The 13,697-nt window shown below is 36.8% G+C and overlaps 1 protein-coding gene across 4 annotated transcripts in view; it reads left to right on the forward strand.

Annotated features, from left to right (window-relative positions):
- Positions 1–11,766, forward strand: part of TTC29 (tetratricopeptide repeat domain 29) — a 258,945-nt gene extending 247,179 nt beyond the window's left edge. For all 4 annotated transcript variants that reach the window (XM_070261554.1, XM_005607917.4, XM_070261556.1 and 1 more), the window contains 2 exons: positions 11,168–11,234; positions 11,530–11,766. In XM_070261554.1, coding sequence (XP_070117655.1) covers positions 11,168–11,234; positions 11,530–11,560 — 98 coding nt within the window. In that variant the 3' untranslated portion in view covers positions 11,561–11,766. The remainder of the gene's footprint in view (positions 1–11,167; positions 11,235–11,529) is intronic.
- The last annotated feature ends 1,931 nt before the right edge of the window (positions 11,767–13,697 follow it).

Raw genomic sequence — 13,697 nt, forward strand, 5'->3', positions numbered from 1 at the left:
TTGACAAACACGGTGTCTATTCAACGTAAACTATAACCATTACTGGAAAAGCAGTTTAAAATCTGTGTCATTGTGAGAATGGAGTAGCACAAATCTCTGTCTCATTCATTATTATACAAGTGAAATAAGAAATACATTTAGTCAAAAGATTGGCCACTGAGCAATTGGTTTGCTACTTGAGTTCTACAAAACACATCATAATGGCCCAGAGCTGGTCTAAGTAGAATTTCAGGAGTCTTTGTGTATGATTTTTATTTCTCATTGTCCTCACCTTCTCTGAGAAGAATGACTGATAGCCTTTTCTTGTGATATCTGAGCTTTCCAGAGTGTTGTTTCATCTATTTTTTATGATCAACCTTACATTTGTTAAGTGTAATTTTTGCTTTATGTAATACACACAAAACAAAACCTATGATATGGTGCCCCATGAGTTAACAAGAATGGCTGGACAAAGGATAAGAAATCTTTTAAAAACGAGGGTTCACATTAAATACCTTAGATAGTTAGGCCTTCTGGGGATTTTTCTTTAATGCAACAAAAGTGCACCATTTCTGTTTTCAGGAATAGTTTCTTTCAGATACTGAGCTTGTCTAAAGTCATATTACATAAGCAAAGGCTTAGTGTCTACATTAGTATTTTACATCTAAGAGTCTTTCTAAATCCTTTTTTGATCAATCTGATATTGAACAGATCTATATTGATTTCTTCTACACTTGTTTATGGTATTTATTTTTATATATCTAAGATTAAAAGCCAAATTAACAAGTGTAATCAATTTTCTTAGTGATAAAGAAAAGTCCTCTAGTACCTTTAGACGCATTCATCTAGGGATAAAAATTCAAGTGAAGATGTTGTAATAAATGGATTGATTTATTCAATCACTGGGCATAAAAACATTAGCCCTGGGAAAGCACTTTCCTCTAAGAGCTTTAGCTACTGAGTTTCTCTTGTGTTGTACCAAATGATTTGCATTTTTAGAGAAATTTCATGTCTGCAGTGAGCTCCAGTGAAAACATGAATAAATTGCTTTCTTTCCCTCTTTTTCTGACTTTATGAAGCTGAATCCATTAGGGGTTGAGTCAAAGTATAATGAAATAAAGGCAACAAGTCACATGATGGAAACCCTGGCTGAGGTTTCTCGCTAGTCCAAGCTCTGTTGTCCTGGCCTATGTGTCAGATTAGTGGTCTTCAGGGAGATCTCTGGGGCATGTGGCAATTTTTTTAACTGCTGCATTAGAAACAGCCTCTAGAAGACAAGAAATTAAATAGACCAACAGTAATTAAGAACTAAATAGGCTTTCCAGTGCAGTTTGCCACAAAGTCAACCTCTCCAAGTCTAGCACAATGCAGTTGTCTAGGATGCTTTCTTGTTGCTTGCCTTCCTTCCTCTGACTTCACTGGAGTGAGAATGAGCATAGAAGTTATGAGCATGGGCTTTGGATCCAAACTGACCAGGGTCTGAGTCTCCACTGAGCCAGTCAGCTATGTGGTACTGAGCAAGTTGATCTCTCCAACCTTTGGTGTCCTTATCTGTACAACAGGGATAATAACATCTAGGGCATGGTGGTTGGGAGATTTTTAAAAGTCCATATCACATTCCCTAGTACAAAATACATTCTCAATCCATGGAAGCAAATTTAATTTTTACTTATAATCTGAATGTTGCAACTGAACAAAAGACAAGCAGCTACCACTACTCCTTTACTGAGCATGCGGCCTGAGAGTCTGCATTTCTAACAAGCTCTAGGTAATGCTGATGCTTCCGGTTTGGACAGCACACTTCTAGACCACAAACATGTAGGTCACATGGAAAATGGTATTTATTTCAAATTTTATTTCTCTTTGTCATTATTTTAAATAGACCCTGGGTCACTCGTTTTCATGAAAATTAACAAGGAAGGCTACCTCCTCTGGGATCTATAAGGTTTTGAGTTTGGATTTTGGTGGGGGAAATGGTTTTGTTTTTCAAGGAAGATATATTTCTAGGAACTACTTTGCTGCTGATAAGGTACACATTTACTCATCTTACTGTATTTGGACTGGATATTGTATATCTAACATCTTTTCTTTGTAAGTCTCAACGTACATTTAAAAATTCAAATTTTGCAAAAACATTTTTATAGCTCTAGATTATTCATTAAAAATATCATTTCCTAAATAATCCTCTGTTCTAAAGTAGTCTGTTCATGAAAAGAACATGGAGTTTGCGTACATTTGGAAAATATTGTGTATTTTCCAAACTCCGTATTTTGATAAAGGCACCAGAAAAAAAATCCAAATCTATCTATCAGCATTTAGGTTCCTATTACATATGTTATACTTTATATAATCGGGTCAAAGAGAATTAAACTTTGAGAGTGATAATGAAATGGTTATTGCTTTTAATTCATTAACTTATTCTTGAACTTTAGTGCAGGGAAATATATGAGAAGGATAAGTTTTCAAGTGAATGTTTAGAGACAGACTTTATCATTTTCGAAGTTGAGGAATATTGATTTTCAAATCTTGGGGTTTTTTTTTTACCAAAACAGTTAAAATGAAAAATGTAAACTAAAATGTAAAACCAAAAGTGATGACCAGCACAGATCTTCAGTTTATGAGTCTATCTTCCGGTGACATTAGACCTTTATTGCATGGTATAAGAACCTTAAGATAACATACTTCCATTTCTCCTCTCCCAGCCTTTGCACTGTTGTTGTCATACATTACACTTTTGCATATATTATTAATCTCATGCTATATTGTTACTATTTTTGTTTAAACAGTCAAATGTCATTTGAAGAAATTAAGTAAAAGAATCTTTCATATTTACCCAGGTACTTACCATTTCTTAGCATAGACCCAGATTTCCATCTGGTGGCCTTGTCCTTCTCACCAAGGACTCTGTCCTTCCTGTTCTGCAATCTGCTGTTGATGAATTGCTTCAAGTGTTGTCTGTCTCAAAAGTCTTTATTTTGCCTTCATTGTTGAAAGGTATTTTTACTGGGTATAAAATTCTAGGTGCAATCCAGATTTTTTTTTCTTTTAGTACTCTAAGTGTCTTGAGCTTGGGGTTTGTTGAACTTCTTAGATCTGTAGGTTTGTGATGTTCATCCGTTTTGGAAAATTTTTCAGGCATCATTTTTAAAAACATTTTTCAATCCTTCACCCATCTCCTTCCAGAGCTCCAATAACATGTACAGTTAGCTGCCTAAAGCTGTCCTACAGCTCACTGATGTTCTGTTCATCTTTTTAATTCTTTTTCTTTGTCTTATTTTGGGTAGTTACTACTACTCTGCCTTCAATTTCACTAGTGTTTTCTTTTATTATACCATCCATGTCTCCACTTAACATTCTTAATGTTGAAAATGCAGTTATAATAACCATCTTAATGTCTTTGTTCCAAAATCTAACAACTGTGTCAGTTCTAGGTCAGTTTTTTTTTTTTTTCCGAGGAAGATTAGCCCTGAGCTAACATCTGCTGCCAATCCTCCTCTTTTTTCTGAGGAAGACTGGCCCTGAGCTAACATCTGTGCCCATCTTCATCTACTTTATATGTGGGATGCCTGCCACAGCATGGCTTGACAAGCGGTACATATCTCTGCACCCAGGATCCAAACTGGCAAACCCCGGGCTGCCACAGTGGAACATGTGAACTTAACCAGTGTATCACTGGGCTGGTCCCTCTAGGTCAGTTTTGATTGATTGATTCTTCTCCTCATTATACTTTTTTGCATGCTATGTAAGTTTTTGTTAGATGCCAGACATTGTGAGTTTTACCTTTTTTTCTTTTTGGTGCTGGATAGTTTTGCATTCCTGTGAATATTCTCAAGTTTTTCTTTTGAGATGCAATAAAGTTACCTGGGGGCAGTTTGAGCCTCTCAATTTTTGCCTTTATGATCTTTTAGGTGGGATAAGAGAAAGATTGAATGTAAAGATAATTATTCCCCACCTCTGAGACAAGATCCTTTTGAGGACCCTACCCAATGCCCCATGAATTATGAGGTTTTCCAGTCTGGCTGGTGATAACAGGTAATATTCCCAGTCTTCTGTGGACACTGTGTACTATTCATTCATGTACTCTTGGGTTATGCTCTAATCTGTGCTTTGCTGAATACTTGAGGGCAGCCTCTACAAATCTCCAGAATTCTCCTTGCGTGCAGCTTTCTCCTCTCCAGTACACTAGTTGCTAACTCTTGTTGCCTTGGTTTCCTCAGACTCTCCACCCCATCTCCTCAACTAAGGGAATCTGCTAGGTTCCTCCAAAGAATTATATGAAGACATCAACATTATTTATTCATCTTATGAAAGTATTTAGTGTCTGAACAGATTGATACACCTAAATCAGAGACTCTCACTAAAAGTTAAGCTATCTAGGGCTGGCCTGGTGGCATAGTGGTTAAGTTCACACACTCCACTTTGGCTGTCCGGGGTTCACCAGTTCAGATCCTGGGTGCCGACATGGCACCGCTTATAAAGCCATGCTGTGGCAGACGTCCCACGTAAAACAGAGGAAGATGGGCACAGATGTTAGCTCAGGGCCAGTCATCCTCAGCAAAAAGAGGATTGGTGGCAGATGTTGGTTCAGGGATAATCTTCCTCAAAAAACAACAACAACAAAAAAAATATATATATATATATGTATATCTGGAAGAAGAAATTCAGTATAATTCTGTGTCAATATGGTATCTTCAATGCTTCATCCAGGTCTAGCTCCATTTCATTAATTTAAGATAATAATGCTTAAGGGAAAAAAAAGAATCTATAATTTTGAATTAGAATATATTTCCAATCCTTGGATAAATTTTAATAGGCCTCAAATATTAACAAAAGCCCTTGGAAAGGGAATTGCTACACACCAGAATCTGTAATATGAAAGAATACACATCAGCTTTTGATGCTTAAGAGAATCTACCCAAACTTGAAAGATGCCTCCTGCCTTCAAAGTTTATATCTTGACCATTATACTCATCAGATATGAAATAAGCACATCATGATTTCTGCTTCAAAACACAGAACAGATTACCTTTGTTTGTTAACAAAAAGTAGGAAAGTATTACCAAGAGAGTTCACATATTTTTTTTGGTAGAGTGAGATTAACCCTATAATCTCAGGCTTTTGTTCACAGAATTTTTATAGAACTGTAAGATGAGAAGCACCATGAATGACAAACCAATATTACCAAAAAAAAAAAAAAAAAAAAGGAAAAGGAAAAGAAGGTAAAAGAGAAAGAGGAAAGGAAAGAGAAGGAAAAGAGAAGCAACAAATCATATACTAGCCTCAAATATGTTGACACGTAAACCATGCTTTACATGACTAAATTGATGACAGTTGCACTTTGCAATTATTGTATACTATTTGCCACACATGCCCTCCAAGATCCATTCTCTCACTTTGTCTTCTCTGTCTCCGAGGAGACTGACTTCAGACTGAATCATGCAGGTTCACTTGCCTTCTGGCTTCCTGGTTTGGATTTATCCAAAGGGAGTCACTAGCAGGAGATCAGAAGTTAGGAAGGTGGAGCAGTCAGGGAGGTATTCCTCTGCCCTGACTTCAGCTCAGTTCTGACAGCTGTGGCACTCTATGACTGCAGCTTCTAGATTTTATTGGGTGACCTCTCTTCTAAATCTCTGTTTCTAACCCAAGGTGCAATAACACCATCCTCTCCCTCTTTACCCTTCAGCCCTGTGGAAGATAATGGCATGGTGTCGCTCTAATGCAAGTCACTGGGTGCCTCTGCATCCCTTGATGGTTCCTTAGCCCTGCCCTCATCTCTCAATTGTCCCTTCATTGAAGTTTCTTCAAAATCCCAGTTAAATGTGCAATCTGTTTCCTCTTGACTGACACTCACTCCTTCTCTATTTTGAGTATGAAGTGGGGTGGCTAAAGACAAGTACAAGAAATATTAGGAAACTTCCACTTGCTGAAAGATTCAGTTGATTAGAGAACAGGGCTAATGAGGCCAAAATTAGTGTCTGGCTGTGTTCCAGGATCACAGGCTGTATCCCTGACCAGCCATTTCACACACCATCAGTTGCAAGGAAGACCATGCCAAAAAGTACACATGAGTCTATGCCAATCCGTCACCACTTCTGGGAACATAATTCAAAGACTAGCTGTTCAACTGAGGTTGCTTCATAATCAACTTTGTTCCCAGAGGACAGCTTTTGTAATGTGATTATAATGAAAATTTTACATAGGTTATTTAAAATAATAAAGTCATACCTGTCAATATCTTTTTCAAAGATATACTTTCATTTCCTTAATCTGTAGCTAATTCATAATAACATACATTATAAGTCAAGCTTATTGAAATATGCCTATTTTGATAATGGGATTTAGGGTTTATAAGCATATATGCTTAACTCATTTCTTTAAAATTTTTCAATTGTTGTGATTAAATGAGTCAAACTACGCAACCATTGTCTAAAGAACAAAGTTAAAATATTAATTAATTAATTTGAAGTGATTTTTCTGATTATCAAGTATGAATGACAAGCTTTCAGTTTATGTGCATATTTCCTCAAAACTCTTTTCTCCTCGGTACAGTTTCCTTGTAAAGCCATATTATAATTTGTTCATTGTAGGTGTACTATTGTGTTGCTATTGATATACTGGGCTTATTCATGGTGTTAATTTTGTGTGGTTTGAATACATGGGAGGAGGGAGAGACTTCTGTTCCTTTTTTAGAAATCAGTTTCTGAGGCTCTACTATCAATACTATTTCTACTAAAATTGAATTTATGACTTTAGGTAAAATGTGCTGAAATACTAAAGCAAAATATAATCTCATCATTAATAATGGCATAATGCTAAGATCACCCATAAGATATGAGCATCTTTTATACACAGTATTTATTCTTAATCATTTTCATAAAACACAATCTCAGTTTTATTTTTTAGCAAAACCTTTTGAGTCATTTTGATAAGATCAACAGAAAGCAGTCTTTTAACATTAGGTGATCAACTTTTTGACAATAGCAGGACCAGCACAGCTAATGGAATAATAGCCTGCAGGGTCCAGCTAAATATGATATACGAATGTAATCAACCTCTGTGATGACTAGTCAGAAGTAATCCCTTTAGCTTTGAACTGCACCATATATTTCAACAAGGCAAAAACCATATGAAGAAATTCTCTGCAGACTACACTGATACAATACAGCCTTCATATCTTGCTCTATGTGTTTGCTGCTTATAGTGAGTTTTAAATTTAAGGTAATGACTACTGTATACTCATGTGAGCATACAACAATACTTTTGATTCGTTGTGGAAAGGTTGAATCCATTACCAAGGGTCTGGCCTATAAACTCTGACACAACCTTTATGTATAAGTTATTATTTACCCTTTTCTAGAATAAGGCCACTAAAACTGTTTTGCATGCCAAAATTATAAAAATTCGTTTGCCTTTTCAGTCACAAAACTACCACATAGTGTCTCCTCCATTTCAATTCATAGTCCTCTACAGATAACATTTTAGAAATCTCGTTTATATATAGTCTGTATTATATGAAAATTATGTACCATTGTTTTCAAGTAAAGAGATGGGATGGTAGACTTACTGCCATTCAGCATCTGATGACTTATTCTGTTGCTCTTTGGTACAATATAGGCTACGTGGTGGCATAAATGAGATCTTTTTGTTGCCTACTGATGGAATCTACCATTTGAGAGTCTTTACTATTAGAAACAGAGAAGTGCCTATTTCTACTGAAATGGTAGACAGTATAAACAAATATCACACTCTCAACTTTGTAGTGGTTCTGGTCTCCCTTGCTGGAGTGTTATTGGTCCTAATCTCCTAGCTTCCTTGAAGTCCTACAGATCAAACATCTCAAATCCCACCATAAGTCAGACCCACAGCACAAAACTTAAGTTAAGAATCAAAATGAGTGCTTTTGCAATGACGGAACCAAGAGTCCAATAATCCTGCGGTGCTCACCTTGTTAGAAATGAATACAAATATCAGAACACCTGAATGATGAGTTCAGGTGTTCCTTTGTGTAAATTAATCATTGCTAAGATTTCCTAGTACAAAGAGAGAGTGAATGTCTTTTGTTTAAACTAGCAATTGTGGCCTAAGTTAAGTAAAAGAATAGCTACAGGTATAGCTATTCTTCTCGGAGAATCTACTTGGGAAATATTCTGCAGTAAAAATCACCTTTCTTCAACATCTGGGAAATGAATGCTGAACAATTATTTGGGACCAATCAAGCATAATCTCGAACTTGGAAAATCTAGAAAGACTTCTCCAGCTTAAGAGATATTGTTATATCCTGCCAAACCAAAGGGAATGCTGAGTTTAAGACCTTAGATGGTATGAAACAGACATTAGGATGTTAGAATTTTCTATATATTGTGATGCAACGAAAAATATTAAACTGAGAAGCCCAAGGTAGTTCTTTACCTAAAAGAATGATAGAACTTATTAGTTAAGGTAAAGGCTAAGCTTATTATAAAGAGTCCCAAAAGTACAATAATTTAAGAATATAAAAGTTTGTTTCTTCCTTAATCCTGAAGTGAGCCATCTACATTTACAAGGGAGCCCCGCAGGTATTTAGGGGACCATGATCTTATATCTTGTTCCCCCACCATCCCCTAGGGCAGGGTTTCTTAATCTTGCACTATTGAAATTTTGAGCTGGATGATTTTTTGTTGGAGAGGTGGGTGGAGAATGGCTGTGATGAGCATTGTAGGATATTTAGCAGCATAACTGGCCTCTATCCACCAGATGCCAGAGGGACTTCCATCTACCAGTTGTGATAACAAAAAAATGTCTCCACACATTTTCAAATGTCCCCCGTGGGGCAAAATCACCCCCAGTTGAGAACCATTGACTTAGGGGGCTGTCGTTGTCTGCGTAACAGAAACCAAATCACAGTAATAGTTTCATCTTCAGGACTGAGGAAAAGGGAAATTGTAGGGAGGAATTAATGCCCATGTCTAGCACTCAGACCCAGAAGCAGTATGTATCATTCTGCCCACATTCATGTGACTTCACCTAAATATTATATGCTGATGGGGAAGATTGAGTAGAGAGCAAAAAAACTGATTAGTGGGAGGCAGAAGGAATTACTGGAGCCATGTCTTGTATGGGCAAAAGAAGATGAGATCTAGTGAAAAAATATAAGAGTTGGCCTTAGATAGGAGCATAGGGAAGACTGAGCATACAGAACAGAAGCAAGTAGGTGAGTAACTCTCGATACAGAGCTTGTGGGACACTTTTCCTACTGTCTTTTATTTCCTCCATGAAACTGGAAAATAAATGATGAGCTGAGAATGGTGATGCATATGGACAGTTAGATGTTTGAGAAAACAGAAGAAAGAGTTAAACAGTGATTTAGGAGAGTAGAAAAATGAATGGACTAGGAATGTTTAATAGGATGGCCTAAAGCATTAGGGTCCACCTTATGTCTAAGGCCATAAATTTAAAGTAAGGCCTGGTCATATGGTTGTTTCCAACCACACTGAGCTATACAGTACAGGGGAGGAATGGGGAGAGAGGTGGATTTAACTAGGGTTATAGTTTGGCCAAGTGTGTATGACAAAGTGGGAAAAGGGTAAAAAAGTCAGGCTATATGCAAGGGGGTGAATGACCATAGAATTTAAATTGTATAAAGAAGGGAAAGAAGATATCAAAATGGGGAGGAACAATGGAAAGGTAGTAGGATTGGAGGTCCCAGTGAAGATGAAGAATTTATGATTTTGGGGTACTAGGGGGAGTGATCTAGAAAGATAAAAGCTGGCAGTCAAGTAGTTGAATGCTGGAAACTAAGTTTGAGGGGGCTTGCAGTTACTGGTAATGACAAGGTCTAAGTATGACTATGGGAATTAATGGCTGTGGTAGAGTAAAGGGCAAGATCTAAAAGATCAGAGCTCAAGGAATTGAGGCCCAGGGGGAAAGAATGTTCTACATGTACATTTAAATTGCTAAATTAAGAAAGTACTAGTCAGGTGACAATTAGCCAGTGATAAAATCAACTGAGAATGACTCCAGCTGTAGGTAAATCACAATAGTTGATTGTATAAACTGATGACATGAGTTTTAGGAAAGGAAGAAGGGAGGCTGATGAGGAGACACTCATTCATCTCCAGGTCCAATGGTATGAAGACTGAGGAAAAGAAAAACAAAAAAGGGCATCTGGGCTGGCAGTGCCCTCAGAGGACAGCCAAGTTTCTGTTAGAGCAAGAAAGTAAAAGGAATGTCAGAAAATAGAGTGAGGATACAGTGGAAATATTTCAAGAGTTGTGGTGGGTGGGAGATGGGGACAAAATAAGAAATGTACAGAACTTTATGAAAAATAGAACACAGGAAATGAAGGGGAACTGGGAGACTGAGGCCAGTCTTAAGCAAGGATAAAAAGCATCTTATTAGATTAGTCCTAGTGGATTCAAGTTAAAAGTAAAACGGCAAATAAGAAAGGTAAGTAACAAATTAACATGTCTATATACATAAACTTCCCATAGCTGATTTCATTATTTGGATGCTTTATATTGCTCTCTAAATTAATTTTCCTTCTAAGGATTGCATTAACAAGTCATCTTATCTCCAAAAGGTGTCTGTTCCAGTTGCCAGTTTATGTGGATTAGGAATTTGAGTATGGCTTGGCTAGCCATCAATTAAGATCACCCAATGGTGGTACTCAGCTGACAGATGGGCTGGTTTGAAGGGTCCAAGACAGCTTCACTCAAACTGAAGCCTTGGCAGGATGGCTGGATGGCTGGGTGAGCTGGGACCGTCAACTGGAGCATCTGTACATGACCTCTCCTGAATGGCAGTCTTAGGGTGGTAGGACGTTTTATGTGGTGGCTATCTTCCTCCAAAGAAAACATTCCAAGAGAACCAGGTGGAGCTGCATAGTTTTTTCTGACCTGACCCAGTCTTAGAAGTCATGCAGTCACTTCCTCCACATTCTAATGATTACTAAAGAGTCCTAAGGCTTGCCCAATTTCAAGAGGGTAATTAGATTCCACCTCTTGTTGAGGACTGGCAAGGTCATAATGTTAAGAACATGTAGAGTGGGAGATACCATTGTGGCCATCTTTGATCAATACAATCTTACCTGGTGACACAGGTGATATGAGTACGTATCCCTGAAAAGAGATTCCTAGGTTCAAGCTCAAAATAACTAGAAACTGTATTTGTGATAAACCATTAAATTTACTCTTCTCTTTTTCTTTGGCAGAGTCTAGAAGATCCACAATGGAAAATTTACCTCAAAATTCAGAGCATTTGGAAGAAGAACTAAGTGGGTATGATAAATCATGTAAAAAACTTCCGTTAAGTATCCTCATTGTGCAAAATACTAAGTGTAATCAAATTCTCCAAACACAAGAAGAGTAGGTTCATCTAGCACTTGACAAACTAATACTGAAACACTGTTTTTAAAAAAAATCACAGATTTATATTTAAATATCATATTTTAAATACTTTTGATCTCAAGCTATATCTGAAAATTGCAGAAAACAAAATAATATCTTTCAAAGGAAGTGTCTTTCACTTTCTAGCTCAATATCAAATTTAATTATATAATTTATTATATTTCAGATTTCCGGATATCCAAAAGAATGAGACTTAAACCAGCTTTTGAGTCAGCAATAAAGCAAGAAGAAATTTATCATGTCACTTTAGTCTTTGATGCCTGTAATAGGAGTATGTTACAAATAATACAGATAGAGTTATAATAAAACTCACTTTGACTATGTTTTCATTGGCTTCTGTATTGCAGAATTTACCCTAAAACATCCAAATCCATGAAAATAAAATTTATTCCAAAGCTTGAAATTTCAGTAGTTATCCATATAATAAATTCTAAAATGTTTCCTCTTATCCATTATTCCACAAGAAACTGTGCTATCATACAATCAAAATTTGGTTGTGTCTAATGAGAATATAATTATAAGCTTAAGGAAATCTATGCTTAATAAATGTGGGAAAATTTTACTAAAATTCCAGGGAAGCTTTTCAACATAAACAAAAGGATTATAAGCAATAAAGACTATTATATTAGTAAGTACTGTTCAAAACAGTTTGCTTTACCTGTGTAAAAGAAAAGTCTTTCCTCTATTCTGACACCAAATGCATGAGTTTTTCATCATAAAACAGTTCTCCAATTCTTGGCAGACTTTGACTGGGTGTCTTACAACTTAACTCAATTCTGGCACTAACTCTCAGAAGTTAGCACAGACCCCACAGATTAGGGATCAGTTCCACAAAACTATCCTCACTTCAGATGCCAATTGCAAGTCCGAATTTGTTACTTGTACTTCTGAATGACTTGGCTACAAATAGGAGATTCCTACAACCTCCCCAGCTTCAATAATTTGCTATAATGGCTCACAGAACTCAAGGAAACACATACTTACATTTTCCAGTTATAAAAGATATAATAAAAGATATGGATGAACAGCCACATAGAAGAGATGCATAGGGCAAAGTATGAAGAGAGGGGCATAGAGTTTCCATGACTTCCCCAGGCATGTCACCCTTCCAGCATCTCAATGCATTCACCAACTCAGGAGCTCTCTGAATCCTTTCAGTTAGAGTTTTTATGGAAGCCTCATTACCTAGGCATGACTGATTAAATCATTGACCATTGGCGATTGACTCAATCTCCAGCCCCTCTCTCCTCCTCAGAGGTCAGGGGGTGGGCCTGAAAGTTCCAACCCTCTAATAACATGGTTGGCTCCCCTGGCAACCAGCTCCCCATCCTAGTGGCTTTCTAAAAGCCACTAACTCAGGTGTGATTGAAAGGGGCTTATTATGAATAACAAAAGAGGCTCCTTTCACCTTTACCACTCCAGACCTTTTTCAGGAACTGGGGGGGGGGGCCCGCGGGCAATAAGAAAAAACATTCATTTTACCTTTATTTCTCTGGGGCTGTTTCAGGAGCCAGGGACAAAAACCAAGTGTTAACTTGTTGTATTACATTAGGAGCTCTGTGCCAAGAACCAGTGATGAAGACCAAATATATATTTAATGTTATATTACAACATTGCATTGTATAAAAGTATATTTTATGATACTTTTAGCTAATAGTATATAATATAACTTATCCATGTCAATTTAAAAAGATTAAGAAAATCCTTGTTTTAGGCCCTTCCCCTAATGAGTCTTACAAAATGAGAGGACACAGTTGAGATGATCATGGGTATAATATCTGCAGATCTGCAGGTCTAGTGGAATCCATAAATGAAGTACTTTACCAAGAATAAAGACTTTTACTCCCATTTAAGTTCAGTCAATATGCACATTAATTCTGCTTCCTTTGAATGTTCCTAACCCTGGAATGTTCCAGTGTGGAGTAATTCTTTTTCTATGTAATAGTGAAGCATCAGCACTCTGTCCAAGGAGATAATTTTATGCAAATACCAAAAATTGTAGATGAGATGCCTTAGGGAATAAAAGGTTATCCTTTGTTGTTTACAGGTTCAATAGAGCCAATTTCCACAGCATCTTTGATTCCTGAATGATGTTTAGCTGTACCTAAAGACTTCCATGTATTGTTTTGCTGTAAAATTAGAATTAAAGTGTGATTGTCTCTTTAAATCAACCTCATTTGTCTACATCAAGTCTTGCAAAATATTGAGACAGAGAAATAAAGTGGTTAAGGAAGGTTTCTGAGAATACACCTTTGTTAAGTTGACAAACAAGGAGACCATTAGACTGAGATGGTTCTAAAGACTTGGCAACCTACATAAACAAACAAAAACGTA

The sequence above is a fragment of the Equus caballus genome, chromosome 2, assembly GCF_041296265.1.
Source record: "Equus caballus isolate H_3958 breed thoroughbred chromosome 2, TB-T2T, whole genome shotgun sequence".
In the NCBI taxonomy this organism is placed as follows: Eukaryota; Metazoa; Chordata; class Mammalia; order Perissodactyla; family Equidae; genus Equus; species Equus caballus.